General features: G+C 64.1%; 6 protein-coding genes across 7 annotated transcripts; 2 read left to right on the top strand and 4 right to left on the bottom strand.

Moving 5' to 3' along the window:
• Positions 1-1,129: 1,129 nt before the first annotated feature.
• CHLRE_02g143407v5 (uncharacterized protein) lies at positions 1,130-4,301 on the bottom strand. Its single transcript, XM_043060233.1, has 3 exons — positions 3,964-4,301; positions 3,642-3,689; positions 1,130-3,377 (listed from the first exon to the last, which is right to left on the bottom strand). The coding sequence occupies exons 1-3, from the start codon at positions 4,139-4,141 to the stop codon at positions 3,091-3,093; spliced, it is 513 nt and encodes a 170-aa protein (XP_042927968.1). The 5' UTR covers positions 4,142-4,301; the 3' UTR covers positions 1,130-3,090.
• A 2,368-nt stretch (positions 4,302-6,669) lies between these two features.
• CHLRE_02g143387v5 (uncharacterized protein) lies at positions 6,670-9,341 on the bottom strand. The gene is made up of 4 exons (XM_043060231.1): positions 8,783-9,341; positions 8,142-8,302; positions 7,841-7,960; positions 6,670-7,234 (listed from the first exon to the last, which is right to left on the bottom strand). The coding sequence occupies exons 1-4, from the start codon at positions 8,863-8,865 to the stop codon at positions 7,143-7,145; spliced, it is 456 nt and encodes a 151-aa protein (XP_042927967.1). The 5' UTR covers positions 8,866-9,341; the 3' UTR covers positions 6,670-7,142.
• Positions 9,342-9,621: 280 nt separating this feature from the next.
• CHLRE_02g143367v5 (uncharacterized protein) lies at positions 9,622-12,278 on the top strand. The gene is made up of 7 exons (XM_001702198.2): positions 9,622-9,896; positions 10,033-10,082; positions 10,344-10,448; positions 10,681-10,803; positions 11,087-11,203; positions 11,382-11,438; positions 11,811-12,278. The coding sequence occupies exons 1-7, from the start codon at positions 9,806-9,808 to the stop codon at positions 11,958-11,960; spliced, it is 693 nt and encodes a 230-aa protein (XP_001702250.2). The 5' UTR covers positions 9,622-9,805; the 3' UTR covers positions 11,961-12,278.
• A 603-nt stretch (positions 12,279-12,881) lies between these two features.
• On the top strand, positions 12,882-18,867 carry CHLRE_02g143347v5 (uncharacterized protein). Of its 2 annotated transcripts, none has more exons than XM_043060227.1 (7): positions 12,882-12,990; positions 13,309-13,514; positions 13,660-13,698; positions 14,759-14,860; positions 15,231-15,561; positions 15,787-16,612; positions 16,904-18,867. In XM_043060227.1, the coding sequence occupies exons 1-7, from the start codon at positions 12,986-12,988 to the stop codon at positions 18,227-18,229; spliced, it is 2,835 nt and encodes a 944-aa protein (XP_042927966.1). In that variant the 5' UTR covers positions 12,882-12,985; the 3' UTR covers positions 18,230-18,867. The 2 variants fall into 2 exon arrangements, with proteins under 2 accessions (XP_042927966.1, XP_042927965.1); XM_043060228.1 differs by lacking the exon at positions 12,882-12,990 and adding an exon at positions 13,825-13,871 and having other exon boundaries at positions 13,241-13,514; positions 13,660-13,733.
• Positions 18,868-19,135: 268 nt separating this feature from the next.
• CHLRE_02g143327v5 (uncharacterized protein) lies at positions 19,136-25,601 on the bottom strand. Its single transcript, XM_043060226.1, has 10 exons — positions 25,062-25,601; positions 24,834-24,968; positions 24,193-24,228; positions 23,787-23,961; positions 23,233-23,450; positions 21,771-22,136; positions 21,234-21,455; positions 20,727-20,782; positions 20,402-20,438; positions 19,136-20,249 (listed from the first exon to the last, which is right to left on the bottom strand). The coding sequence occupies exons 1-10, from the start codon at positions 25,164-25,166 to the stop codon at positions 19,974-19,976; spliced, it is 1,626 nt and encodes a 541-aa protein (XP_042927964.1). The 5' UTR covers positions 25,167-25,601; the 3' UTR covers positions 19,136-19,973.
• A 795-nt stretch (positions 25,602-26,396) lies between these two features.
• Positions 26,397-27,500, bottom strand: CHLRE_02g143307v5 (uncharacterized protein). The gene has a single exon (XM_043060225.1). It carries the CDS (start codon positions 27,408-27,410, stop codon positions 27,246-27,248), a length of 165 nt encoding a protein of 54 aa, XP_042927963.1. The 5' UTR covers positions 27,411-27,500; the 3' UTR covers positions 26,397-27,245.

Genomic DNA, 27,500 nt, shown 5'->3' with positions numbered 1-27,500 from the left:
TGCAGCTGATTCCCAGAATCCAACAGATGGCACACAATTGGCAACGGCAGGGCATGGAGTGCGCGGCTGGTCGAATGCCGGAGTTACTGTACCGACGAGTTGCTGGCTGGCTGGAAGTTTGCTGACGCGCATTCCTCACGCTCCGGGCGCCCGGCCAGGCGATAGCACCACACAGACACACGCGGCCACCTTGCTCCCACTGCCCTAGTAACCTCGCAACAACACCCCCGTCTCCCCTGCTCACCCCCTCTCACCCCCTGACACACACACACACACACACACACACACACACACACACACACACACACACACACACACACACACACACACACACACACACACACACACACACACACACACACACACACACACACACACACACACACACACACACACACACACACACACACACACACACACACACACACAGCTTCAGTGCTCGTATCTTGTAGATGCCCTCAGGCACCCGGCATCTACACATGCGTAGATGACCCTGACCGCGGCATCTACACTTAAGCCCCCAAGCCCCCCAAAACGTCTACGCTTCCCCCATTTTTGCGCCAAAACCGGCCAAAAACGTCTACACCTGCGTAGATGCGCGGCACCCAAACCCAAAAATTTTTCTCCGCCTTCGGCGGATTCTGGGCAGATTTCTACAGTGTAGATGGAAGATACGAGCACTGCACAGCTTCCTGGTCCTGCCCGCCGCCCTGCCCGCCTCCGCCCTGGCCGAGCCCTGCCGCCTCCTGTCCGCAGCCGCAGCAGCACACGGCATCAACCTGCAGGACGGCAGCAGCAGCAGCAGCACCGCCGCCCCTGCTACTGCCGCCCCCACCGCCCCCGCCCCGGCGCCGCCCTCTGCCTCGGGCTCGGCTGCGGACGTGGGCGGGGCCGGCAGCAGCAGTGACGTCAGCAGCAGCGGCGTCAGTAGGGTCGGTGGCGGCGGGGCCCAGGAGGAGGACGGCGCGGCATCCGGCCTAGCGGGCACAGCCGCCGCCCCAACCGCGGTAGCTGCTGCTGCTGCCGTAGTCCCGAGTGCGATGGCTGTAATCCCAATCCCACAAGGCGGGTCCAGGGCCAGGGGCAGGGCAGGGCAAAGCCGCACATAAGGGAAGAAAGTGGCTGTGACCCGGTTCCCGGGAACCCAGGTACTCCCGCCCCAGGCGCCCATGGTTCAACACACATCATACACATCCAACCATCCGCGCGGCCCCGTTGCCACTTGCCATCCAGTGCCACGCCGCCACACGCACATGATGACCCAGGGCCGCTGCGTACGGCAGTGCTGGCCTGATGCACCGAGCACCCGCGGCTGAGGCGGGGGGGGGGGGGCGATAATAAGACCATTACCTTCAAGCACGTCAATAAGTGCGTTTGGGCTGCCAATGTCACACTGCCGCACAGCTTCCAACTGTATACAGCCAACCACATAAGAGCCCGCCCGCGTTCCCATGCATCATGGACGAGCTCCCCATCACGTCATCACTACGGAAACGCCGCGTCCGTGCAAAACCCTACTGCGTCCGTGCCCGCCGCAACAGTCCCAAGTCTCGCCTGCCCCTACTCGAGAGGGCTCCCCATAGCCCGCCCCAGATAGCCGTGCGCGGCTCTGCGCCTGCTCAGCTCATGCACGCCAGCCACTGCGTCGAGCACTCTAAATGGCTGACCGCACGCCGAGTTCATTACAACGCTACAGTAGCAGATGTACCGGGGCATCATCACCACTTCGACATACTAGCCCTCATGTCTTTGCGTCGCAGTAATGAACCACGAATTTGTGTAACTTTTCCTGCGCCGGCGCACACGCACGCGTCACGCCGTAAGCCCGCCGGAACCCCATTACACAGCATCCCAACCAAACAGCCGCCCGCCGTCCTGCCGCAATGCCGCCAAAGCCATGTCGCTTCGTATTTACCTTCTTATGTGTTTACGCTTGCAGTAGACACGCATGTCGTTGTGCCCAAGCTACGCATACAAGGGGTCTGCACGCCACGCACACTCTCTTGCGTATTTGCATCCTGATCCCAAACACACTAACATACACACGCGCAGCGTTCGGACGGCGCCTTCATTTGATGAAACCCTAGTCTACCTCAAGTCCCACGGCCCCAGCGCACAGATGCCAGACACGAGTGCCCAGCGGGTGAGCTTACTACTTGTCGTACCGCACATGCCGTACGTACGCGGGGCGTACTGCCAGCGTGTGTTGGCCTGCCCATTCTCGAGCGAGCCCACCAGGCGCCCCTCAGAAGGCAGGTAGGCACATCGTGTCCACCCGCCGCACACCACCACAGCACCACACCGCATCAGCTGCACCACCTGCTGCGCCCCAGGGGCGCATGCCCGCACACCCGCAGCTACAGCTAATGCTGCCCACCTGCCCTGCGCGCTACAGCCACCGACCCGCGGCACGACCCCTCTGGCCCTCGCCCTACCACTACCAGGGCCAACATAACCTCACCGCCGCCCGCATCGTCAGGTAGGATGAAATAGCAGGTCGTCGACGTCTGGCCACCAGGCGGGCGCGCACACCCGCCGCCAGCAGTGCACTGCAACCCGACCCGACCCGCGCCCACAAATAACGCTCAAGACCTGCAGCCGCTCGCACACGTAGCCCATCATCAGCTTTGGGCCAACGCTTGGTCCCAACGCGCCGGTCCCCAACAGGCGCTGAGCTCGCCCTGGTCTTGCGGGTGCTGACATGAGCGCAAAACATCACGAGCAACAGGGAGAAGGGCGCGGCGCCGGTGCACAACCTGGCGTGACGGCGGGGCTGGCTGGAGTGCAGCGCAGAGCTGGGCGGCCGTTTCCGCTGATGCTCGCCGTGTTCATCGCCCGCTATCGGCTAATGCTCTGCAACCCGGCATGCGCCTGCGTACGCAGCCCTCCGGCGTTGTGACCAATCATGGGCCAAAGCGGATGATAAACCCAGCGAGCATCAGCGGAGACGGCCGCCCAGCTCTGCGCTGCACTCCAGCCAGCCCCGCCACCACGCCAGCTTGTGCGCCAGCGCCGCACACTTCTCCCTGTTGCTCTTGGTTTGCGCTAGTAGTGTCAGCAGCCGCAGGACTAGGACAAGCCCAGCGTCGGTTATTGGGGACCGGCACGTTGTGAGCGGCGCTGACGGCAGGCAGACAGGTGCTGGGAGGGGGGAGGCTGGAAGCAGCTGGGGCTGCGGCCAGGGCTGGTGGCGGCAGGAGTGTGCGTGTCGTCCACGGACGCCGAGTGCGGGGCTGCAGCAGCGGGCATGGTGCACGCGTTTTGGTGCTGCTGCTGCTCCTGCTGCTGCTGCCGGCTGCCCTCGTCTTCCCGCACTTGCCACATGGGTACCACGGACTTGAGCCAGCAGGCGGGCCACCAGCAGGCAACTGACGCGACTGCAGTGCAAGGGGGCAGTGAGGGGCGCAGGCAGCGGAGCGCGATTGAACCCACAACCCGTGCCGACCAGGTGCCATGGTGCCATCCTAACAACATGCGCCCCAGACAACCTGCAGTTGCACCGTCAACCTCTCGGCGACCCCTTCCTCCTCAGCCAATCTGTATACGCTTTACTTTGTGCCCAGTCACCACATTTGTGCATGTGCCGCACGCTGCCCGAACCCTACAGCTGCGCCGTGCCCCCCCCCCCTGCCCCCGCTCACCCAGCTGGTCGCCGTCGCCCTGGTCCGTGTGCAAGCTTATGTTGCCATCTGGAAACACACGTAGGTGGTGGGGCAAGCCGCAAGAGGGCAAAGCGCGAATGCGCACGCGATCAGAGGTGCCACCCGCTTTGGACACACGAACACACAGCATGCCCAACCTCCGGCTAAGCGCCAAGGACTAGGTTGCCGGGGAGCCGGGGAGCTCGGCAAAACGAGCATCTAGACCACTAAGCACGCCCTTGCAGCGAGAAGGAATGAAGTAAAGACGCCGGGCGCATGTAAGATGCTCGGAGATTCGCGGACGCATCCCAAAGCCACGCACCTCTCGCCGCCGTAAGCCGGAAATAGGTAAAGATGGCTTCATCCCCGTCCACGTCCCGGATGCTCCACTGGCTCAGTTGGTCGTCACTTTGGTCCTGAAGGAAGCCCAACAAGCCTTTTAATGTCCTCCCCTGGGCGTGCTTTCGAATTGCCTGCTCCGCTGCAGTCCTAGATACCATTTCAGATATGGCTACATCGAATCGTGCTGCGCTGACGCGGGCACTCAAGAGAAGTCAGCAAGGCAGGCGAACTCAGGTAAACTTGTAATTCAGGCCACCACGGGAGAAATAACCAACGAATGGTCGGCATGAGGGCGATAATCCGCTACCCCGCCTGTTGATCTGCCAGACGCGATGGGACATCGCTGATATCGGTTGCGAGGAACAAAGTGCACCCAGCCCAGGCATTGACGAATCATGGAAAGACGTCCGCCCATGCAAGCTTCTGACTTCTGGGGCGTTGAGGACGATGAACCCAGACACTGGCTCCCGCTCTCGCACTCCGACGAATCCCTCTCCTTGCGCACCCTCCTGTCCCCCTATCCCTCCCTCCCTCCCCCTCTGCAGGCAGGTGCGGCTGTCTGCCCCCCGTGTGCAGGCGTGTCTGGTGGGCGTGCCTGGGGCCGTCGAGTTCCTGGAGGCGGCGGGTGAGTGAGTGCCGCCAGGGCAGTAGTGACGTGGATTAGCCAAGGGCTAACTTTAAGGCAACGGCTGTAAAGCTTGGGTGAGCTCAGGGCGAAGCCCGCTGGGTCGCCGGCCAACCTGGATTAGCCCCGCGCCCACCCAGGATTAGCCGACGGCCCACCCGCGGTGAGGCCCGCTACCCCTCACGAGCGGGTTAACTGCACCCAGGTTAGCCTTCACCGGAGCTCGCTCCGCTAACTTCGAGGTCCTGGGGTGGGGTGGCCTTAGGTCGCTGCCACCCCACCTTTCACACACACGCAGGTGCACAAGGCATGCAATGTGAATAACTAACACACGGCCTCACCCGCCCACTCATATGGGGGCCCCATTTTCCAGCTGTACAAAGCTGACACCCCTTGTTTGCGCACATGTCAGCACTCGCAGATTGCATTGGTCACAAGAGGGACCTGCTGACGCAGTTCATGAGCCAGGACTCGCAGGACTATGACAAGCGTCTGTTGGGGACCAGCGCGTTGTGAACGGCACTGACGGCAGGCGAACCCAATCAAAAGAACGTTCAGGGGTGCAAATTGAAAGGCATGTTGGCCTTCCTTCATAAACACAGTGATGACCGCGGAGTGCTGTCGAAATGCGAACGCGAATGTGCGCGACACGAAGAGAAGTTGTAGTCGCTAGCACGCATAGAAGGCCGGTTAGCAGGAGGCGGTCACAGCAGACATGTTACCTCATCCAGACGGTAAACGCCACGGGCAATAGAGGAGCGCCGCCGACCCATCACTGATATAACCAGGTTGCGATGGCTAGGCTGTCGGACGGCTGGCGGGCTGGCGCGGAGCGGAGCTGCGGGGCGCGCGGCATCCGAAACCAACCTGGAAAACACCAGCGCCACCGTCGTCCAGCAGCACATGTGAGGGAGGGAGTGAGTGGAAGCGTAAGAAACCGGGAAGGAAGCAGCGGGCCAGACAGGAAGCAAAACAGCACAGCAAGTAACCGCGGGCTGGGCGGCTGGCTGTCGCTGCGGTTGGGGCTGGCGCGGGCTGGAACGGAACTATGGAGGCGGAGTGGACGGAGCGGAAAGCAAGTATGTAAATGGGGAGGAATGAATACGTGTGGCAATGCAAGTACTGGAATCGGGGAGGCCGCGTAATAGTGATGACAGCGCGATGGCTGCATGGCTCATCCCGGCGGTACTGCACGTGGCATGGGCCATGTGGGCATGAATGCAGAGAGCTACGTGGGCTTGGCTGCAGTCTGGTACGCAGGCAACACGCAGCAAGGCACCATAATAAACCCCGCAAACAGGACAAACAGGACAAACCAGGACAATCGACGGGGCGGACCGCAATGCGGTTCCCCACACCCGTCGAACAAAACCGGCGGCTGCACAGGGTAGCAGCGCCGGCCGGGTGGGGGATGCAATGACAAGCATGCATGCATAAGTGCCACATGCGTATGAACTACACCCCCGGATCGGCCGGTAGCGCCGGTGTCATCATCTCCAGGGGTGGTTAGGGGATGGGAATGCCCGCCGCCGCGCACGCTCGCAACAAATACTCCTGTGGGTGCGCGGCGTGCGGCGGGGCCGGCCGTCGCGGGGGCGGCGGCGGCCCAGGAACAGCGGCCGCGGGGGCGGCGGCGGCCCAGGAACAGCGGCCGCGGGGGCGGCGGCGGCCCAGGAACAGCGGCCGCGGGGGCGGCAGCAGCCCAGGAACAGCGGCCGCGGGGGCGGCGGCGGCCCAGGAACAGCGGCCGCGGGGGCGGCAGCAGCCGAGGAACAGCGGCCGCGGGGGCGGCAGCAGCCCAGGAACGGCGGCCGCGGGGGCGGCGGCGGCCCAGGAACAGCGGCCGCGGGGGCGGCGGCAGCCCAGGAACGGCGGCCGCGGGGGCGGCGGCGGCCCAGGAACAGCGGCCGCGGGGGCGGCGGCGGCCCAGGAACGGCGGCCGCGGGGGCGGCGGCGGCCCAGGAACAGCGGCCGCGGGGGCGGCAGCAGCCCAGGAACGGCGGCCGCGCGGGCGGCGGCGGCCCAGGAACAGCGGCCACGGGGGCGGCGGCAACTGGGGGGACAACATGGGGATGAAGCCAATATTGCCCTGGTCCACCTTTGGCCACCATACATAACCCGGACAAAGGCACAATCATACAACGCACCTCTTGCCGCCATAACCCGGACAAGGTCGGTACTGGCTCCGTGTCCAGGATCATCCACTGGCTCATTTGGTCATCACTGTGTTTATGAAGGAACTTTCGGGCCACCATACATGGGAGGAAGCATCAACTTCTGGTCGGAATGAGTGCCATAACTCCGGTCGGACTGTCCCTTCTTTGTAATGTCGCAATCATAACTCCGTCCCTTCCTGTAATGTTGCATTCATTATTCTGCTACCCAGGCCTCAGATCGATCTTCTGGGCGCCATGAAACATGGCAAGGGAAGCAAATGGCTGACATTGAGTCCCGAGGCACAAAGGGCCGAGGGACCCCAGCCCCCAGCTTCCATTCGGTAAGGCTCCCCTCGCACCGGGGCCGCGACCACCACCTTAGGTGCCTTGGGTGTGCACGGTGTCCCCAGAGCTGCTGTTCAGCAGCTCAATCGCATAGGGGCGCGGTTGGAGCCGCTGCACGGCCGCACCTATTGAATGGGAATGGAGAGGAATGGAAGAGAGAGGGCAGGTTTTGGTAGTGAGGGTGGGTGGGTGGCGGTGAGGCACAGACAGTGTTTGCAGAGGACAGCACGCACTCGCAACAGGACAGCACTCGTGAAGCGCACACACCTACTCAGGTGCCCACGCTGTCAGTGCCCAGGCCCAAGCCCGTGTCCAATCACTGCTACAGTACAGTCCTCTCAACATATACATCACTAGGATGGCTAGGGGAGGGAGGCGTGAATGCCCAAGGGCCTTGCAGCTACCACCCAGTGCTCGTATCTTCCATCTACACTGTAGATAACTGCCCAATATCCGCCGAAGGCGGAGAAAAATGTTTGGGTTTGGGTGCCGCGCATCTACGCAGGTGTAGACGTTTTTGGCCGGTTTTGGCGCAAAACTGGGGGAAGTGTAGACGTTCGGGGGGGGGGGGCTTGGGGGCTTAAGTGTAGATGCCGCGGTCAGGGTCATCTACACATGTGTAGATAGATGCAGGGTGCCTGAGGGCATCTACAAGATACGAGCACTGCTACCACCCACACACCCATTCAAGAGCCTACATCTGCACGTGCAGCCCCACAGCCTGTACACACCTGCCACCACGCAGGCAGCGCCGCCGCCACCACCATTGCCACCGCTGCCGCTGGCGCTCAAGCTGTCACTTGACAGCGACATCACCTCGCTTGGCAGCGGCTGTGGAGGCCGGGATGGTCCTGACGGGTGGGAGAGGGAGGGGAGCATGGCATGTGATGACAGAGCAGCAAACGTCAGTGGTTGCAGGGTGGCCGGGGGAAGGGAGGCGCGAATGCCCAAGGCCGCCGGCGCCACCGCCATCACCCACACGCCCACACCAATGCCTACATCTGCGCCCGCAGCCCCACAGCCCATACACACCTGCTGCCACGCCGGCAGCGCCACCGCCACCACTGTCGCCGCGGGCGTACACATTGCTCAGCGCCCTGGCTGCCAGTTGCTGATGCTGATGCACTTGCTCATGTACACCAACGCGAAGTTGCAACCAGCAGCTGCAGCACACGCAGCCGTGGCTCGGGCAGCTGCGGGGGTGGCAAATGGGGCGGCGGCACGCAATAGATCGCACACAATGCCGCGGGCGCATGTGCAACTGCAACTGCCAAGTTCACCAGCCTCCGCAGCGGCGTCAGCAGCAGAGGGAAGGCCTATGCTGCGGCTGCGCCTGGCCCCGCGCTCGCGAGTCCCTTTCCTCGGACAATGTTGTTGCAGCCAGGGTAGCAATACGCGAGCTAGCCAAATGTGTGTTGCTGAAGCGCGATGTCATCATCGGTCGGCGCGCCATCGGCGACCCACAGGCCTCGGACCCACCGGTGCATACGGTAAAGCACTTCAGGCGCAGAGATCTCTCTGGTGGTCAGGACGCGACCGCGTTCACAACGCGGAAGCAGAGCGGGGAAGGCGCAACGACACAGGCAGGCCACGCCACACGCCACACCCCACACGCAACCCGTCCCTCCGACCCCTCCTCCCTCCCCGCAGCTTGGCCCTGCCCGCCGCCTCACCTCCTGCTCCGCGACCTGCCGCCCGCTGCCCCTTCACCGTCGCTGTCTGCGCCAGCGGCCGCGCCTGTCAGCCTCGGGCGCATCCGCCCAGGCTTTGTCCTCCTTCGCCTGCTCGCTGTGGCCACCGAAAACCCTAGTTCGTACAAGAAGTCGCTATCGTACTCGCTGGCTGCTCCGCTCCGAGGCGCTGCAAGCGGAGTCGCTCAAGGAGTCGATCGCTCATGGTGTCGCAGGTGGAACTGGCGGCAGAAGTAGTAAGAAACCCAAGCTGCCCCGCTGCCCCCCCTAAATAAAATTCCTCTTTGTACTGAAGACAGCGTGACTTCTCCTTGGGGCGTCCTGTGCCCGGGGTCGTCGCAAAATCTGTCTTGTCGGGCGTGTCTGTCTCGTGTCTTTACGAACGGCGAGCCGTCACCACGGACTCCACGTGCCGAGTAACCGGCTCTAATTAGAGCCATGTAACAACAGAAATGGCATTTGGCGTAGCTAGCTCTAGCTGATGAAACGGCATTGTTGTCAGAGTTAACTGCGTCGTTCATACGCTGCAGGCATTTTCATGCTCTGGATAAACTCCACTATGTAGAAAACGGTGTTATCAAAGCAATTGCAACAAGCGGCTGAACTCGAGCCAGGTGCGAGCCAGCGGCGGTTGATTGGGTTGCGCATTTACATCACGGTTAACCTTGCCGGTATGCTGCCAATCATGTAGTATTACACAACCGACCTAGCACCGTCCTCGAGACAGGTGTGCGCCGGGGCAGCAGCGGTTGGCTGCTGCTGCATGAATGCGGATGCATGACAGTCAAGTTGCAATATGCCGCTGTCGGGAACTAAATGCACGGGCGCCTCATTCCTTGTGTACAGGTTGTCGCAACATACATACATACATACATACTGCGCACGCACCAAGTCACAATAATGCTGCCCCTAGTTGGTTTGCTGCTGGTGGCCCTCATGCCATTCAGCCATGCACGTCTCTGCGACGATTTATCAAGCAAAATTAAGAACGATGTCATCGACTCAATGCTTTGGCCGAAGTCAGCACAAATTGCCACAAGCGGCAAGCTTTCGCCTACCTGGGGCTCGAATGTGCAGGGCGAGGTCATTCCCAATGGTGAGAGAATGGGCGGGGCTGAGGGTATGCCGCTGCCATTGAGTCGGGGTCTTGCATGAGTTCAGCGGTTTTAGCGCGGCGGTGGTGCATACGTGCACCAGCAGGCAATCGCCGAGCTTTACGTGTGGGCACACAGGCAACTACAACGACACGACGGCCGTCATCGAGTACTTCTACGGTCTGGCGGTGGGTCCTTGATGCGGCAAGCAAGTCTGTCTGCATCTTTCCCAGCAGCTTGACTGATTCTCACGCCAGACAACATGTACGTTCCAGCTGATTCTAAAATTGCCCTGTCTGCCTTCACGCTAATGAGGCGGCCGCTGGGAATCTCATCGGATCACCCCCGTTCTAACCCATCCTACCTGCACGGGTCCCATCCTCTGAACCCTTGCCACTTCTTATTATACGTCGTCGCTCGATCAATTGCGCACTCCTGCTCGTACGCAGGGCCCCTTGGATCCTAACCCCGCCAACAACCTGGACGTGCCGCGCGTTGTAAACATCGAGGTCGTCTGGATGACCTGCAACGCCTCGACGCGCACTGTCGCCACGGTGAGCCACGCACCCCTCCCCATACATGAAGCCCCGCCCTGACGGATGCACGCGCAGTCCCCACGCCCGCCCGGGACAGGGTTGACTAATGAGGGCCTGGTGGCCTGGGGGGGGAGAGGGCTGCGGATGGTCTGGCGCATGCATCCAACCTTGGCGGCGCCACGCATGCGGCAGTCGCCGCGCCGCCGCTGCAGTAACAGGAGCGTTCGTTCCCACACTTCGTTCACTGCAGGAGACGTTCATTCAGTTTGCGGATGGTCGCGGCAACCCAGGTCTCAAGATCGACCTTATCCACGTCTACAAGTTCACCAAGAAGCGACAGATTTGCGGCTATTCCCTCGTGTCGAAGCGCCAGGCATGTAGAAAGCTGGATGGGCAACCCCGCTGCCCCGCGCTCTCTTCCATAGGTGTCTAGAGCAACAGCGCCCCCAGTGGCCTCTCGATCACATATCACCGCTTGATGAGCCCAGGAATTGCAACCCCTGCTGCCAACACCCGAGCATCTGCTGCTCTGTCTAGACTGATGCGTTCCCATGACCATCCAGTTGAGACTGAGGCGCAGCAAGGCGCAGCACATGCATGGTAGCCAACCGCCGCTCAACTGCTGTCCTGCCCTTTCCCGCCCCCTTGCATTTCAGGAAATTCTCATCGACTCGATGCCAGGGGCGCTCGACCCTGCCATCATCATCCCCCAAGTCTGCGGCGGCGTGCAGTACCTGTGCACTGGAGCCAACCAGCAGTTTGCCAACTACACGGTCAGTCGCGAGCATGCATGGGGGGTGCATGGGAGATGCCGGGGGATCGGGTGCGCGAGAAACCGTCGCTCGTCCACTCACGCACCCTCATCATGACCCCCTCCACGCCCTATCAGCCCCCGGCCGCTGCCTGACCCCACTGGTGTGCACATAACCCCATCCATCCACTCACCCTCAGGCCTGCGCCACCTTCATGCAGTCCATCCCCCTCGGTACTTCCGCTAGCCTGGACCAGGTACGGCGTGGGGCACATGCGGCGCCTGCTGCAGGGAGAGGAATCGTGCGGTATGTGAAGAAGACACATGTATATGTCGGGTCGCTTACCATTTTCAGGGCTCGGCAGGTAGGGACTTGGCGCGAGCCCGTCAGCCCGACCACGCTACGACCCACCTGACACGCCAGCCACCTCACCCTCACCTGTTACTTGACTACTGCCGATGTGCGCTGGACGGCAGGGATGCGCGGGGGCCTGCATGTCCGTCTTACGCCGGACATGCGTCGATCTTGAGCTGTCCTCGGCTGTGGCATGTTCCCATTTACACGCACATACACACGCCGCAGGAGACCTCATCTCCCTCATCCCGCCCCGCCCCCATCCCTGCCGCAGAGCAACGTGCTGTGCCGCCGCCTGCACCTCAACCTGGCCGCTATCGACCCCAACCTGCACTGCCCGCATGTGGGCCCCAGTGGCGGCGGCAAGTGCACGAACAAGGGTGTCGAAAGCCAGTTCCTGGTCAAGGAGTTCTTGAACTGTTGAGCCATTGGCAGTCGTGGGAAACATGTTTCCCATCTGTACAGATGGGGTCCCCTCCTAGCAGTGTCGTTCGCTTGGCACTGGTGGCGGACGGTGGCGGCGGTCTGCGCTGCCAGACGGCATGTAGGCCTAGTCCGTGTGGGCCGCGCTAAGACGCATAGCCACTCATTCACTACGACTGGAGTTATGCAAGTCCGCGAGTCACATTTGTTGTCGTTACACTTATGGCGCTGCTGTATGGTGTGCGCACTGCTGCGTAGTTTTGATATGTACGGTCTATACGGTATGTATATTCTTGCGTCCATGTAAGACTCCTCGCCTCTTACTCGCCCCCGGAGTGTGCGGTGTGTGCCACGAGTCATGTGCTGCCTGACCAGCACACCATCACATACAACAAGTGTTCCCCGGTCACGAGACAAGGGGCTGAGCCCCTCCACAGTCTGAGGCCGAACAACCTCATCGCCCGGACATAGCCGGGGTTGGTTTCCACAGACACGTAGCCAAACCAGGTGCCTATCTAGCAGTCGCGATGCCACAGCAGAGCCAACCGGAGCCAGACGAAGCACAGTTGTCAACAGCCGCACTATTTGTCATGCCGCTACGCATGCCCTGCCAGCCCCACCATACGACTCGGTTCTGTCGTGAGATAGACTTCGGCCACACGCGGGATCCTATCCACGGAAATCCCTTCGACCCATCAAAACCCGCGCTCAACTCTCTGCCGTGTGCCGAATGGACACTGTGCATCGGCAGTCGTGTTAGGCGTGAATTCATGCGCACCAGCGCTTGAGAGCCCAGCCGTGTCAGAGCGCATGTGTCCTATGTGGAGACAAGTGCCGACATGCCCACGCTTGGACGCGCAACTTAGCCCTCCCACGGTTTGTTTGTGCTTATTACGGCATAGTGTTCACATACGAGCCTCGTACTGCTGCGTTTGGCCCCTAGTCCTGCTTGTGGGGCGCTTGACGAAATCCGCCAGGATGGGCTCCCGAAACCCGGCGGACCCCCAGAGCTCTATAATGTTGAGCATGGGGTGAGAACCAAGCTTTGTAACCCCCCCCCCCTCCGGGAATTCGGACAAAACCCGCCCCAAACCCGGGCTAACAAAGTCCAGCCCCAGACATCAGGCCCCAGGAGGACTGTCTAGGAAAGGGCCAAAATGGCCGATTGATAGATGTCTGGAGACCGGGAGTCGGTTGGCCCAACCGAAGGCAAGCCTTTGAATCCATACATGCGGAAGGCATGACCGTGCCCACCGCTGCTGCCCGAGCGCCACAATATATGGCAACATCTCTAATATTGTTTGAGTTCGGGTAGCATCCGACCCTTCTGCCGAGCGATGCGCGAGCAGCGACACGGAGCGTCCTGTGGACATTCAGGCTCAGCTGACGGAGACCGCCGGCGTAGTCTTCAAGCTTGCCGAGAAGCTCGGAAAGGATGCGGCATGGAAGCGGAGTGCCGTCGCAGCGCTTTCCAGAGCCACATCTGCAGACCGCTTCCTATTTCTTGCCGATTCGGAAGATGGCCAGCTGGAGCGTCTGAATGGACTCATCCATAGTGAGCCATCGGGGCGAAGGGGCACACGACGACTGAACGCGCGCTCCGGGCGATGCCGAGTGTTCCGCCCTGCTGTCGACATGCTGTAATATGCATAACTCATGCAGTTTCCACTCGCATATGCCCCCCGGATTGCATGTTGTAGGCGCGGCGGCTGGCCTGGGCGTGGGGAGCGCGACAACCGGTGAGGTTGCGGCGAGGCGTTGTTGAAGCAGGAAGGTAGGGGGTCTGTCGTCGTTGTGCTGCCAAGGCGCAGTATAAGAGTTCCAAATGCACCCGGGCACACGCCGCCTGTGACCTCTGGTGGCAGCACCGGCGCGCCAGGCGGCACCCAGGGCCACCCGCGCGACGCGCCAGGTGAGCCCGCTGCCGCGGTGGGCGTTTGGGTTTTGGGGTGCGTGCGTGCGTACGTGTGCCCAGCAGCAGGGAACGGGGCTGGACTAGCTGGATGGACCCGAGGCAGGGGCAGGGGCTGGGTTGCGGACATGGGCGCCGGTCCAAAAACTTGCACAAGTTTAGCCACGACCACCTAAGGCTTCAAGGCTTAGGCCTGGGCTGGGGCCGGTCTGCGAGGCCGAAATCAACCTCCATGCATGTTGTGCTTATTATAAGGGTTTTAGATGGATGATGATGTGCTACGATGAGGCGGCCTTCGCCGGGTGGTGGTGGTGCTGGTCTGTCGAGCGCAAAGGTAGTAGTGCTGCGGCCCGTCGATCGGTGGGATTCGCGGCGGGAGCGTCGGGTGCTGCTGGGCCTTGTGGGGCGGGACGGCGGGTGGAGGTGCACGTGTGTGTGTGTGTGTGTGTGTGTGTGTGCGCGCGCGCGCGTGTGTGTGTGTGTGTGTGTGTGTGTGTGTGTGTGTGTGTGTGTGTGTGTGTGTGTGTGTGTGTGTGTGTGTGTGGGTGGGTGTGTGTGGGTGTGGGTGTGGGTGTGGAGGGTGAGAGAGAGCATAACGAGAGGGGAGTACAACCGGGACTACTGTGGTATGTAGTGTGTATGTGTGCGGTGCGACGCTCACGGTAATGCCTTTCACTTGATTTGTATTGGATGGGGACGAGCGAACTCCTGCATGCCGACCCGCACCTACCTCCCGCGTGTTCGGCTTGCTTGGCTGTAGCATGATACCGCCGTGCACACTACTTCAGGCACAGCACAGCACATACAATGGCATGGCTTTTGGGAACTATGGACGGGCCTGCTATCTATTTCGATTCGTCATACTTACGGCATACACGCTACCGCAGGGCCGCCTGCTGCTCTGCCAGGGCTGCGCGATGGTGCGGCGGCGGCAGCGGCGGCAACGGGCCAAGCCGGCCGCGAGGAGGGGGCGCCCGCAGCAGCAGCAGGTGGGTGAGCGAGCGAGCATTAGCTAGCATTACTATTGCGGCCACGAATGCCAGCAGCCAGCCGGCCCGCCAGTGGCCGTACGTGACAGGGACCCAAAACAGGCAGGGGACTGTGCGTGGGGCGTGTTGTGACAGCAGTCGTCCGGGGCTTCCTCTTGTTACACGTGTTTCGTGCGTGTGTTTCGTGCGTGCGTACGTGCGCATGCGGGTGCATGCCGAGGGAGCTGTGGGCTGCTCAGTAAATAAAACCCCTCATGGGTGCGGCTGCGGTCGCACCCTTCTTTCCCTACACCCTGCTGTCAATACACGCACACTGCTGTGACACTGTGCTCGCTTGCCCCGCCGCCGCTACCGCCGCCGCCGTCATCAGCGGGCGCTACGGGCGCCTGCCGCCTTCGGCCGAGGGACCTGCTGCGCTCAGCGCTGCCTGCTACCGACGTGCCGTACCGGGGCATGGGGAGGGCCTCCGGGAGCGTCAGCATCGACGCCACTGACACGCACCCGCGCCAGCTGCTCCGCTGGCAGCACGTGGAGGAGCCCGCCGCGGCGGTGACGAGCGGCGCCGGAGGCATAGGAGGCAGCGGCGGTGGCGGCGACGGCGACTGCGGCGGTAGTGGCGGCGGCTGCAGCAGTCGACCGCTAGTGGAGGCTATCCTGGAGCACCAGGACGCCGCGAACAGCCTGTACGGCGAGGACCTGCGGTGGGGCGTGTGTGGGTGTGTGGGTGTGCGTGCGTGCGTGCGTGTGTATGTGGGGGGGGGGGAGGGGTTGTGGGCGTGTGTGAGGGGGAGGGGGGGGGGAGGAGGGGGGAGGGGGAGGACCTGCCCTATCTATCCTGTCTAGCGTCCGTGCCTTCCGTATCTCCACCGTGCACCCCATTGCGCGCCCACCATGTCAACCGCCCCCCCCCCCTCCGCCCCGTGCAGGCGGTGGAGGCCCCCCCTTGTTGTGGCCCTGGACTCGGAGGCCGCGGTGGCCACTGCGTTTGTGTCTGCGGTGACAGCTCCATACGCGCTGGGCCAGCTGGCGGACGTCACTGCTGCACGCACCCCTCACCACGGCGGCGGGGGCGGCGGGGGCGGCGGCGGCGGCGGCGGCGGCGGCGGCGGCGGCGGCGGGGTGCGCGCGGTCTGGCGCCTGCAGCCGCCCGAGTACATCATCAGCCGCACCCGCGCATCCTGCTTCGCCACCGACCTGGTTTTGCTGCTGGAGCCGCCGCATGAAGAAGCCACCACCACCTCAGCAGCAGCAACAGACCACCACCACAGCGGCAACAGCGGAAACAGCGGCAGCCCGCCGCCGCTGCAAATGGGCGCGTCGGCAGGTGCAGGTGCAGGTGCAGGTGCAAGCGGCATGGCGGTCCCGCGGCTGGGCCACGGCACAGGCGGAGAGCAGCAGCAGCGGCCGCCAGAGCCAGCCGATGCAGCAGCAGCAGCAGCAGCGGGAGGCGGGGAGCAGTCTCCCTCCTGCGGTGGGGGCAGCGGCCTCCCCGCTGCCGGGCCGCAGCAGCAGCAGCGGGAGGCGGAGGCGGAGGCGGAGGCGGAGGCGGAGGCGGAGGCGGAGGCAGACCCCGCGCTCAAGCGGCGGCGGCTCCAGCCGCGCTGCGTGTGTTTGGGTGAGCTGAGGGCAGTCCCAACGCTGATGAAGGATGCAGGAGACGGTGGGGGCGGGCGGCGGCCCGTGGACTTGCTGGCGGCATGGCGCGACCCGTTGCACAGGCACCACACGCTGGCGCAAGCGATCATTAGCCAGGTGCGCGGTAGCTGATGATAGTGCTGCATACCGTAAAGGCACGTACTAATTAGTTGACATACTTGAGGTTGGGAATGGGATGGTGTGTTGGATGCGCACGCGTCAGGTTGCTCAGTCCTGGTTGGCTGGGGCGCGTGCGTGCCTTGCTTGCTTGCTTGGATGGTGCCACGCACTCCTTCCTGCCCGTACCGTCCTTACAGTCCAGCTCGCTTCCCTCCGCGCCCCATTCACATCTGCCCGTCCGTACACGCGCACACCCCCCGCCTGCCGTACTCGCCGTACTCGCCGTAGGTGTACACGTGCCTGCTCTCCCGGGGCGCCTGCTACGGCTTCCTGTCCTGCTGGCACGCCACGTGGTTGCTGTACTGCCCCGCCGCCAGGCGCCACCTGCTGTACCTGTCGGATCCCTTCCTGGCAACCACAACCGCCACAACCGCATCCACTGGCCCCACCACTGGCCCCATCACTGCCACCACCACCACTGGCCCCAGCGGGCCGCCGCCGCCGAGGCCCGGTGCCGCCGCCGCCGCCGCCGCCGCCGCCGCCGCCGCCGCCGCCGCCTCCGGGCCCAACAGCAGCAGCAGCAGCAGTGCGGCGACGACGTACGCCGCGCTGGCCTTCCTGCAGTGGCTGGCGCTGCGCAGCGCACCACACAGCAGCTGCAGCCCGCAGCTGCTGCCACCACCACCACAGCAGCAGCAGCAGCCGGGCGGCGGCGGGCAGGGGGCCGCAGCAGACCTGCTCCTGGTCGAAGGTAGCGGTGGCGGCGGCGGCGGTGGCGGCGGCGGCGGCGGCGGCGGCGGGCAGCACGAGGCGGCAGCGGCGGCAGTGGCGGCGGCGGCGCCAGCAAGTGCGGCTGCTGCCGCTGCCGCTGGTGGGAGTGGTAGAGTGCGCCCGCGTCCGCTCCCGGCGCGCGTGGTGCTTCGCTTCCAGCAGGAGGAGGAGGCGGTACGCCAGGGCAGCGAGGGGCTGGTGGTGGAGGGCACGTGCGACGGCGTGGGCTGCTTCGTAAAGCTGCTGGGGCCGGACCGCGCCGGCCTGGCGGCGTACGAGCGGGAGGCGGCCGCCTACACCGCCCTGGAGCCGCTGCAGGGGCTGCACGTGCCCGAGCTGCAGGCCTGGGGGGATGTGGATTTCGGCGTGCGCTTCCTGGCGGTGCGGCGGGTGGAGGGCGGGGTGCCGCTGTCGCGCCTGCCACACCCGCTGCCGGCGGCGGTGGCGGCCGCGGCGCTGGACGTGCTGCGGGCGGTGCAGGCCGCCTGCCCGCGCTTCGTGCACGGCGATGTGCGGCTGTCGAATATGCTGGCGGTGGAGGGGGAGGGGGAGGATTCGGGCCTGCTGGCGGGGTCGCCGCCGCAGCCGCCAGCAGCAGCAGGAGCAGCAGCAGCAGCAGGCACCCGTGACGCGGGCGGCGGAAGCGGGAGCGGAAGCGGAAGCGGAAGCGGGAGCGGGAGCGGAAGCGGGAGCGGGGCGGGCACGCGGCATGTGCACGTGCGCTGCGTGCTGTTGGATTTCGGTCGCTCGCGGCTGGACGGCGACGCGGCGGCGCAGCGGCTGGAGCTGGAGCGGCTGCGGAAGCTGGTGGTACCGGCGGCGGCGGCGGCGGAGCAGCCGTAGATAGCAGGTAGGGGTGGCTGCTGGCCGCGATATGCGCTTGACAGTTGTGGTGGGGATGGAACTGGAGGTCACAGCTGCCACCGGGCGGGTGTGTGCCGCCGTGGACACGCGCAAGGACCCTGCACGGGGAGAGGGGCGGGGCAAGCCACCCCAAGTGAGGAGGGCGCGTGCGTGACGCCGCACCGTACCGCCTGGCTAGAACGCCGCGCTGGCGCGCAGGTTGAGAGAGTTGGAGGCGGGCGCCTGGCTGCTGGGGCAGCGCACAGCGAGCACAGCCTTCGCCTGCGTGGTGTACAAGTTGCAGAAGTGGCCGGCGCAGGAACACAAGTAAGACTACAAGGGCTGGTGGAGAGGAGAGTGCTACCAGGAGGCGGCGGAGGAGCAGGAGGAGGAGCAGGAGGAGGTGGTGGTTGTGGCGGAGAGCGACTGCGACGTTGTGATTGAGAGGGTTAGTGGTTGAGTTACGATGAGTTACGATCGAGGGAATTGAATTGAGTGGCTGGTGGACTCGGTGGGGCACCTTCGTTAGCTCATTGCACCACCACCAGCAGCGGCAGGGCTGTGGCAGAAAGCGCCACGCTAGCTAGGTGCGGCAGCAGCAAGATGTAGCAGCCATCGGCCGTGCCTCTCATCGTGTCTCATCTTGGCGGGCGTTCCGCCCACACAAGAACAACAGCTGTCGCCAGGGTCCCCTCCCGTGCGTGGCTGTCGCCGTGTTCAGCGCTCTTGCTACTGCTACTGCTACTGTTAGTACCAGGGGACTTGCCACGCAAAGGGCAGGTGGCAGCGGCACGGGCTGAGGGCTGCGAGGCTGTCCGGGCGCGGCATCACGCATGGAACGGCATGGGGTTCGCCCACGCCACGCCTCCAGCCTGAGGCCGCAAGCGTCTACCTCCCAAACATAGCCGGGGTCGGTTCTTACAGGCACGGCCCACCATAATGTGTCCAGCCACGTCCCGCTGCCAAGCACAAGCACAGCCACTCAGCCAGCCATCAACCAAACAGCAGGAAATCCCCTAGCCACAGCACTCCTCACTGCTGCGGCCTACCACACACCGCTCCATGCTACTCTCGCCAGCAAAGACCGCAAACCCGACATCGGCAGGCCTCCACTTCTCGGGCAACACGCACCGCGCGCGCTGCTACCCAGCACCTCCACGTGGCCCTTCTTCTGCGCACATGCACGCCGCAACTGCTGGGCCCAGGTCCTGCGCAGCCGCCGCATTCGCCAGGCCTGCGCCGCCTGCACCGCCGCCGCCGCCAGGCCCTGCGCCGCCGCCGGCGTGTGGCACTCGCGGTTTGCACCAGTACCGGTACCGTATCGAGTTTGCACCCGCGATCGACAGGGTGTTCCTGTGGGGCTTCACCTCCCCCCCCCCCGACTCAGCCCGCCAAAGCATGCGACCGACACCAGTTCAATGAGCCATTCTCCCACATCCAGCTTCTCCACAAGTACATGTGCTTGGACAACTGCAACTACAGACGAGAACAGTTGTCCTGTTGGCAATTGGCCTCAGGCACGGACGGCTGCACTTTTGCCCACAAACCTGGGACCGAAATGTGGGCCACCAAAACATAACAATGCCTCAGCAGCCGGACAAGTCGCCGCCGCCGCCGCCACTGCCGTCGCCACCGGCGCTGAGGCCACTGCCGGCGCTGAGGCCGCCCACCGCCCACCGCCCACACCCTGCTGCCCAAGTCCGCCCTCTCCGTACGGCTGTGCCGCGGCGGCCTTGGCCTCGCCCTACTTGACGGCGGCGGGCGCCAGCAGCGGGCCGACCGCCCAGCAGGGGGCCGACCACCAGGGGGCCGGCCGCCCCTCTGCCTGCCTGCCGCAGCGCACAGCGGCGGCCTCCGCCAGCTGGCCCCCACAGGCGGCCTGTACCGTGTGCCCAACAGCAGCAGCGGCGCGGCAGCGCCAGCACCACCACACCCAGCAGTGCCGCCGAGCCGGCGGCCCTTCCACCGCCGGCCCGCCCCTGGTCTGGTGGTGCGCCAGCGCGTTGTGGCATGTGGCGGCCTGAGGGGCACACAGGATGTGATCCGGCGGGCTGTGTCATGTGCCACGTGCACGGCTTGACAGCGTGCGCTGCCGCCCCACCCCGCCACACCACACACACCACCCCCCACCGCCTGCCCGCCGGGACACGCCGCTCTCACCCACCTACCCACCTGCAGCACATGGATGTGGCTGTGGCTCTGGCTGTGGCTGTGGGCGGCGGGTCGGCGGGTCGGCGCCGCTCACTGCTGCAGCGCTCGGGGGTGGCGCCCTACCTTGCTTGCGCCCGCCGCCGCCGCAGCCGCCGCCGCCGCAGCAGCAGCCCGAGCGGCCGGGCGCCCGCGCCACCTCGCCCAGCTGCAGCCCCCGCCGCCGCCGCCGGCCCCGCAGTCGTCCAGCATCTGGGCGCCGCCGCCCCGTGTAGGTCAGGTATGTCAGGCCGCCTCCCCCCCCTGAAGCCGGTCCGGTCCGGTCCGGTCCGGTCCGGTCCAGTCCGGCTAGTTGGCGCGCGGCGGCGGCAGCAGCTGGCTGCTGCCATGGGGGTCGAGGGCCGCCTGCAGGTAGGCGCGTGGGCGGCAGGGCGTGCAGATGTACACGTGTATACGATAAGGTTCGCATCATCTGGGATTGAGAGTACCGGCAACAACACGAGGGAGCGCCGTCGTCACTGCTGCTTGCCGGCGGCCAGGTCTACAGCAGTGACACCGATAGGACAGAGCGAGGAGAGCTGCTGAGCACAGCAGTGGAGTGGAGTGGAGTGGAGTGCAGTGGAACTGTGGAACACATACACATTGCCCACATGAGAAGCCTTGCGCAGTGGACTAAGACGGTCCCGCGGCGGCGGTGCGCGAGGGTGGCTCCAATTCAAGGTGCGTGGGGGCGGTAGGTGTGAAGCGCAGGCAGGTGTGAGGCTGGCGGCGGCTGCTGCACTACCTATGGTACATGCGGTAGTCATGCGCAACACACAAGCAAAGAGGCGACGCTCGCACGCACGCACATACGCACCCTCAGGGCCTGTCGCTGTCTGGCGTCCGCCAGGTGGTAGCGGCCCGCCTGCTGCTGGGTACGGGTCGGCCGCAGGTACGGCCGCAGGAAGTGCCACAAGCCCCAGCCCCGCAGGTCGTCCTCCCCCGCCCCCAGCGCCGCCGGGGCCGCCAGCAGGCGCAGCACCTCGCCGCGCTGCGCCTCCGTCAGACCTGCCAGGCCCAGCCTCCAATCCTTCACGACCTAGACGCGCCGGAGCGAGGCCACACAAGTAGGATGGCGGCAAAGAGGCCAAGGTAGGGGAGAGCCGTTAGTTGGTGGCAATGGAGGGAGGGAGGTGGTGCGTAGGATGTTCGGGTGGGACAGAACCACCAAAGCAGCAGTCTCGCGTACGGCAAACGCCCGTGCAAAACATTCAGCGACCCCGCACTTGCAACCGCCGCAACCCAACCGTGCCGAGCAACAGCTCTTGGATCGATCGATCGGTGGACGCACAAGCAAACATGCAGGGATCCCCTCTCTCGCGCTTGCTTCACATAATTAGTCCACCACACACACCTCCTCCAGCATCTTGGTCCGCATGAACTCGGACACAAACGCCTCCACGTCCACGTGCACGTCCACGCGCGCGGCCTCGACGGCGGGCTCCGAGGCGCATGCCCACCACTGCTCCAGCATCATCGCGAACAGTGCCGGCGAGCCCTCGCTCCGCTCCAGCAGCCGCCGCCGCTGCTCCAGCAGCATGTCAGCGCCGCCACCACCACCGGCGCCTGATGCTGTGATGGTGCCCTGCTGGGTCATCTCACTCAGCTGCTGCTGCTGCTGCACCCCATCCCGCATGGGCCGCTGCGCCCTGCCGCCGCCGTGGTCCGGCAGCAGCAGCTGCTGCATCAGGGCTGGCGGGAACGCCGACGGCAGGTGCAGCTGCGGCCAACACACACACACACACACACACACACACACACACACACACACACACGCACACACACGCACACACGCATACACACGCACGCGCGCGCGCGCACGCACGCAGGAGCGTAGGTAAGTGCCAGCAGAGCGAGCAGGAGTGAGCGGTGCACACACCAGGTAGGCGGAGCGGAGCGGCGGTCCATGAGTCGGACATGGCCGTTTATTTGTTTGTCCGTACCGGCGGTATGTATGCATCAGTCCAGGTGGGGCCAGCAGCACCCGCGGCACTCACAGCGCACAACAGCAGGCAGGCAGGCAGGCAGGCAGGCAGGCAGGCAGGCAGGCAGGCAGGCAGGCAGGCAGGCAGGCAGGCAGGCAGGCAGGCAGGCAGGCAGGCTGGCTGATGCCGGGTGGGTGGGTGAGTGGGTGGGGTTTCACGCAGCAGCAGCACACCGCCGCACGGCTGCTGCATAGCGGTAGGTGGGGACACGCACGAACGTGTCGGCTGCTCCAATAGATCTGGTCTAGCTATGGCAACCCAAACAAGCAACACGGGGGCACCGCCCACCCTGACCGACGCGCACACGCATGCATGGGGAACGCCCGCCCCATTGGCAGCCACACGCCACTGCAACTGCTACTGCCGGGCCAGCGTCCCGGCAAATGTGCCCGCCGCCAGTGCCGTTCGAGCGGAACATGGACGCAAACCACACCAGCGTCATGGAGGCCGTTGGATTCCTTTCCGAGGCAGCGGCAGTGTCTCAGTACGAGCGACAAGGGCTCTAATGGGCCTATGTCGCTCGTACTGAGACACTGCCGCTGCGTCGGAAAGGAATCCAACGGCCTCCATGACGCTGGTGTGGTTTGCGTCCATGTTCCGCTCCCAGCGCGTCAATTTTCGGGCGTTTTCTCCTTCATCGTTGTGGCGCGTGCGTATAGGCAGGAACGTGTGCGTGCGTACGCGCGTGGCAGCGCGTGCTGCTGCAGACCGGGCATGCATAAATTGCCTGTTTATTGACATGCTTAATAAAGGCAACACATTGCCTCGCGAGCTCGCCCCTTGCCCCGATAGATCTCGCGCGCGGCAGCCCGGCTGCTGCTCATCACCTACCGGCCAGATCTGCATCAGTGGCGCGGTGCCGTTGACGGGCATGGCCGCCAGCGCCACCCAGGCTGCCGCCATGCCGCCGCCGCCAGTGGCCGCCACCAGCACGTGGTCAGCGCTGCCCAGCAGGATGGGGCGCAGCACGCCGTCGCGAATGAAGGCCGCGCCCGAGGCGTCCAGCTCGCCGCGCGCGTCCGTGGGCCGCAGCAGGGCCTGTACCTCGTCTGCATGTGCAACGGTGCCGTATGTATGTGCACACACACACACACACACACACACACACACACACACACACACACACACACACACACACACACACACACACACACAGGAGCGAGGGGCGCGAAGAAAGGTGGGGGATTAGGAAAGAAGCTCACGGGCCTTGGGCCGGCATACACACGGTACGGCAGCTGTACGTGAGCGAGGGGCACAGGTGGTTCGCGCGCACCCTTGCCCAGGCCTGAGTCATTACCGTATTATTGCCAATACAGCCATCCAATTCCAGTTTCAGTTTCTACCTGCCGCTGCGCCCCGGCCGCATGCACACTGCGCCCACGCACCCAGCAGCACGAGCACGGGCGCCTGGAAGCCGCTCTCAAACATCTCCACCACGGCCCTGCCCGCCCGCGTCTGCGCGCCCGGCGCGTCCGGGCCGCTGTCCAGGACCTGGCGCACCCAGCTGCGTGTGTACTCCGCCACCGGCACCTCCGCCCGTGTCGCCCAATCCGCCACCGCCTGCGGGCAGGCAGGGTACACAGCACACGCCGTGCCCGAGCGAGGTAGTGAAGGAGGCTGACGGGGATGTGAGGTAGGGCAACGCAAGTAAGTCCCCATATGCTCACCTGCTGCCATCACACGTTACCCACCCACATCCACTCTTACGCGCGCATATATATACACACTGTCACACACAAAGACACACAGTCACACACTCTGTCACACACACTGTCTGACACCCACACCCACATGCAGCATGTCGTACAGGAGTCCGGTGGCGCCAGCCTGTGGGAAGGAAGTAAGGTGGGTCGGGGCCAGTCGGGGAGTGGATGGGGCATGCAAGCATACCGTACGCACTCTCACTACTACTGATGGATGGGACGTGTACGAAACGTGAGGCGTGTGTGCGGAGACTACAGAGTACAGGGCTCCACACGTATCAACAAGCTATCTACGTGAGCCGGTGGTCGGCCCCAAGCTGCGGCCTGCTGCTGCTGGCCCGTGTTGGGAATGGGAGTTTGCCGCATGCACGCTGCTGGGGACGGTGGTATGCACGGTTGGGCATGAGCATGAGCATGAGCATGAGCATGGTGCACGGCTGAAGACAGGTGGATGCATAAATAGTTCAGGGAACGAAGGCGATTTCGCACTCGATCGGGTACAGCTCACTCAGGTTGCAGCAACTCCCGTGCGTGCCTGGTAGCGAACAACAACCACAGTCGCTTTCCCCCGAACTTCCAAAACACACGGATTGCTTGGCCCTAGCGCCTTCCGTGGCGCATCACATGCCGTTGGCTCAAAGCATCTTCGATCACAAGACGCATATGCAGCACAGCTAGGTAGCAGTGCGCCGCTAGCGCTGCTGTCTAGCTACGTGCCCACGCACCCACCTGGCGCTGCAGCAGCTCCAGCCCGTTCAGCCGCAGCACCGCCATGCCCTGCAGGGGGTGGCCCGGCGCCTGCTGACGCAGCGTCGCGGCCAGCACCGCCGGCACCACCTCGTGCAGCGTGTAGGACTTGCCGGCCTGCGGTCAGGACAAGCAACGAGAATGCGGCGGGTCGGTTACCGCAACGCGACGACGCGCTCAATTTAGCCTCGCCCGTGCAAGCAAACGCACCTTGGCTAGCCCTGATATCCACAGGGTCGGCAACGCGCTCACGACGTTCAAACCGAATCTCCGGCAGCGCAGGTTCGCCCACGCCTGGATGCTTGCCACAGCCATGCCAGCGTCGAGGTAAAGGTCGCTACTGCCGTCTGGGCGTTTGATGTCCCATACGGAACCATCGGAAGTTTTACACTTGACTGCGAGCTCCGAAGCCATCTGGTCCAGTTTCCAGGGTCCTGCGCGCAAAGAAATTCAATTGACGCTACCCGGCTGGTTGACGGAAGCCGCAATCCATTGCCAACTCAGCACAGCATTGTGAGGAAGCTCGAGACGCCATACCGCCCGTGCTGTGCGCTTGCAGCGCAGGTTTAGGTCGGCTTGAATAGCTCGTAGTGAGCGGTTTCCTCAGGACGAGTGCCCCAAACGTGCAGCTGCGTCTCTGATTATTCAATGATAGAGGCAGCGAGCCAACTTGACAAGAGGTGCCAACCAGGGGCCTTGAAGACCACCCGGGAACCCGGTTGCAACTGCATGTCCGAGAACGTAGCATTCTTAAAGATGCTAATGATGAAGACATCCATGAAGGCATAGTCACTCCCTCTTGAAGACCACGCATGAGGGTCCCCGGCCCCGGCATCCGTCCTGATGAGGTTCAGGGGAGGTTGGACACAGCAGCGCCCAAACAAAGCCGCGCCCCAAACACAGGCACCGACGCACACCACCGACGCACACGAGCACAGCCGTACATGCAACCCCCACATCGCTGTGACACCGCACAGCTCAGAACGGGACGGGGGAAAGCGGCGCCTACCCTGAGCCACACCTTCGTGCCCGGTGCCACAAATGCTAGTCCAGCTGGAACACCATCCCGGCCGCTGATGCCAGACATCACTCGCTTACGGCCTCTCATGGTGAGCGGGCAGGACGGTAAGTGCCTCCCGGCCCTCCCCCCCTGTGTGGGTGGCGAGGCCACCCCCTGTCCCCTGGACGAGACGGAGGAGGAGGGGGACGACCGGACGCAGGAGCGAGGCGCCTCCGCACGCACACGCACGGGCAGGGGGACGGGCAGGGGGGACGGGCCTGGGGGTCTCGCAGTGCAGGCGGAGTGCAGCAAAGCCATGGTCGGGCCGACAGTTGTGACCAGCCTGGCAACCCAGGCGATGAACAGGGCGTTACAGAGCAGAGGCGGGGCCCAAAGCGTACGGCACGGCATTGCGGGCAGGGCGAGTGCAGAGCGCGACAGAAGCACCAGGGGGGCTGGGGCACACGTGCGACTCGGGACTCGGCCCCGCCCATGCCCCCTTGCATTGCGGGCACCATATTCTGTGGGCTGGGGCGAGCAGCATTATTTTTTGGCTTTTACAACAACGGCGTCAGCACGGCCGCAGCCGACTCACCAGCCCTCCAGATAGATAGGGAATGTGTGTTCAATGCGTGCATGTGCCTCCCTTTGGTTGCGTCAGTCGGGACATATCAGCCTGTCTGTCTGTCTGTCTGTCTGGGGTAAAACACACACACAACACACAACACGCTGCCTGTCAGTTGCAAACTGCAGCCAACCCTCCTGCACCGCTCGCCCGGCCGCTTTGCATGTGCCTGTCGCCTCACTCTTGCAGAAAACCCATTATACGACAAATATGTCCAAACTCTTTTAATTATCCAAGCACACACCCTGTTCTGTGATGCCACACGCAAATGCGGAGCCCTACACCCCCACATGCCGCAGGCAACACATACACATACAGAGGCACACACACCCGCGTACGTACGAACTCACTCATACAGGTGGTAAGTACACAACAAACACGGGAGCCGGGGCGGCCGCATGCAGGGGCGGGCAACCACTCACACACGCACACACGCCTCCCGGCGCGTCACGCGCGCGCGGCCGCGCCACCCCTCCAACCCGACACACCGGGCGGCGCCCCCCCCCCCCGGCCCTTCCACCCATGCCCCGCCTCCACACATCATCACCTTGCCATCCCTCCACCTAGCCTCCACCACCTAGCCTCCACCACCTCGGCCCCACGCCACCTGCCCCTCGCCTCCACCTCCACCTCTCCACCATCCTGACGTGGCTGCGCTGCAAGCGCAGCCCCGCCCACGCCACCTGCCTCCCCTCCCCTCCTCCTCCTCTACCCTTCCCCTCGCCTCCCCCACACGCCACGCCACGCCACGCCAGCACGCGTGTGTCATTTAGGCGATGCCCGCGGGCACGGCGTCGATCTCGGCGCGCATCTTCTTGTCGCCGGCCAGCACCGCGATGGAGCCGTCGGGGTCCACGTCCATGATCACCACGTCGCCCTCCTTGATGTCGCCCACCAGGATGCGCTCCGCCAGGCAGTCCTCGATCAGGCGCATGATGGCGCGGCGCAACGGGCGGGCGCCGTAAGTGGGGGTTGAAGCCCTCGTCCACCAGGCGGTCCTTGAACTTCTCAGTGACCTGAGGCG

The sequence above is a fragment of the Chlamydomonas reinhardtii genome, chromosome 2 (assembly GCF_000002595.2).
Source record: "Chlamydomonas reinhardtii strain CC-503 cw92 mt+ chromosome 2, whole genome shotgun sequence".
Classification (NCBI taxonomy): domain Eukaryota; kingdom Viridiplantae; phylum Chlorophyta; class Chlorophyceae; order Chlamydomonadales; family Chlamydomonadaceae; genus Chlamydomonas; species Chlamydomonas reinhardtii.
The sequence above is the reverse complement of the archived record's forward strand: the minus strand, read 5'-3'. Positions and strand labels throughout refer to the sequence as shown.

Bases quoted from the DNA above. Each gene is read 5' to 3' on its own strand.
- CHLRE_02g143407v5 (XM_043060233.1), bottom strand. From the start codon at position 4,141: ATGGTATCTAGGACTGCAGCGGAGCAGGCAATTCGAAAGCACGCCCAG. The intron at 3,690-3,963 runs GTGCGTGGCTTT...GTGTGTTTCCAG, and splicing joins CCGGCTTACGGCGGCGAGAG to ATGGCAACATAAGCTTGCAC. The intron at 3,378-3,641 runs GTGAGCGGGGGC...CTTGCACTGCAG, and splicing joins GGGCGACGGCGACCAGCTGG to TCGCGTCAGTTGCCTGCTGG.
- CHLRE_02g143387v5 (XM_043060231.1), bottom strand. From the start codon at position 8,865: ATGCGCCCGAGGCTGACAGGCGCGGCCGCTGGCGCAGACAGCGACGGT. The intron at 8,303-8,782 runs GTGAGGCGGCGG...CCACCCCCGCAG, and splicing joins GGCAGGTCGCGGAGCAGGAG to CTGCCCGAGCCACGGCTGCG. The intron at 7,235-7,840 runs GTGTGTACAGGC...CCCATTCAATAG, and splicing joins CGCTGCCTGCGTGGTGGCAG to GTGCGGCCGTGCAGCGGCTC.
- CHLRE_02g143367v5 (XM_001702198.2), top strand. From the start codon at position 9,806: ATGCTTTGGCCGAAGTCAGCACAAATTGCCACAAGCGGCAAGCTTTCG. The intron at 9,897-10,032 runs GTGAGAGAATGG...GTGGGCACACAG, and splicing joins GGGCGAGGTCATTCCCAATG to GCAACTACAACGACACGACG. The intron at 11,204-11,381 runs GTCAGTCGCGAG...ACTCACCCTCAG, and splicing joins AGCAGTTTGCCAACTACACG to GCCTGCGCCACCTTCATGCA.
- CHLRE_02g143347v5 (XM_043060227.1), top strand. The intron at 13,515-13,659 runs GTGAGCCATCGG...TGCATGTTGTAG, and splicing joins TCTGAATGGACTCATCCATA to GCGCGGCGGCTGGCCTGGGC. The intron at 13,699-14,758 runs GTGAGGTTGCGG...ACGCTACCGCAG, and splicing joins CGTGGGGAGCGCGACAACCG to GGCCGCCTGCTGCTCTGCCA.
- CHLRE_02g143327v5 (XM_043060226.1), bottom strand. From the start codon at position 25,166: ATGGCTGTGGCAAGCATCCAGGCGTGGGCGAACCTGCGCTGCCGGAGA. The intron at 24,969-25,061 runs GTGCGTTTGCTT...TCCTGACCGCAG, and splicing joins GGATATCAGGGCTAGCCAAG to GCCGGCAAGTCCTACACGCT. The intron at 20,250-20,401 runs GTGGGTAGGTGG...TGTGCCCCTCAG, and splicing joins GCCACATCCATGTGCTGCAG to GCCGCCACATGCCACAACGC.
- CHLRE_02g143307v5 (XM_043060225.1), bottom strand. From the start codon at position 27,410: ATGCGCCTGATCGAGGACTGCCTGGCGGAGCGCATCCTGGTGGGCGAC.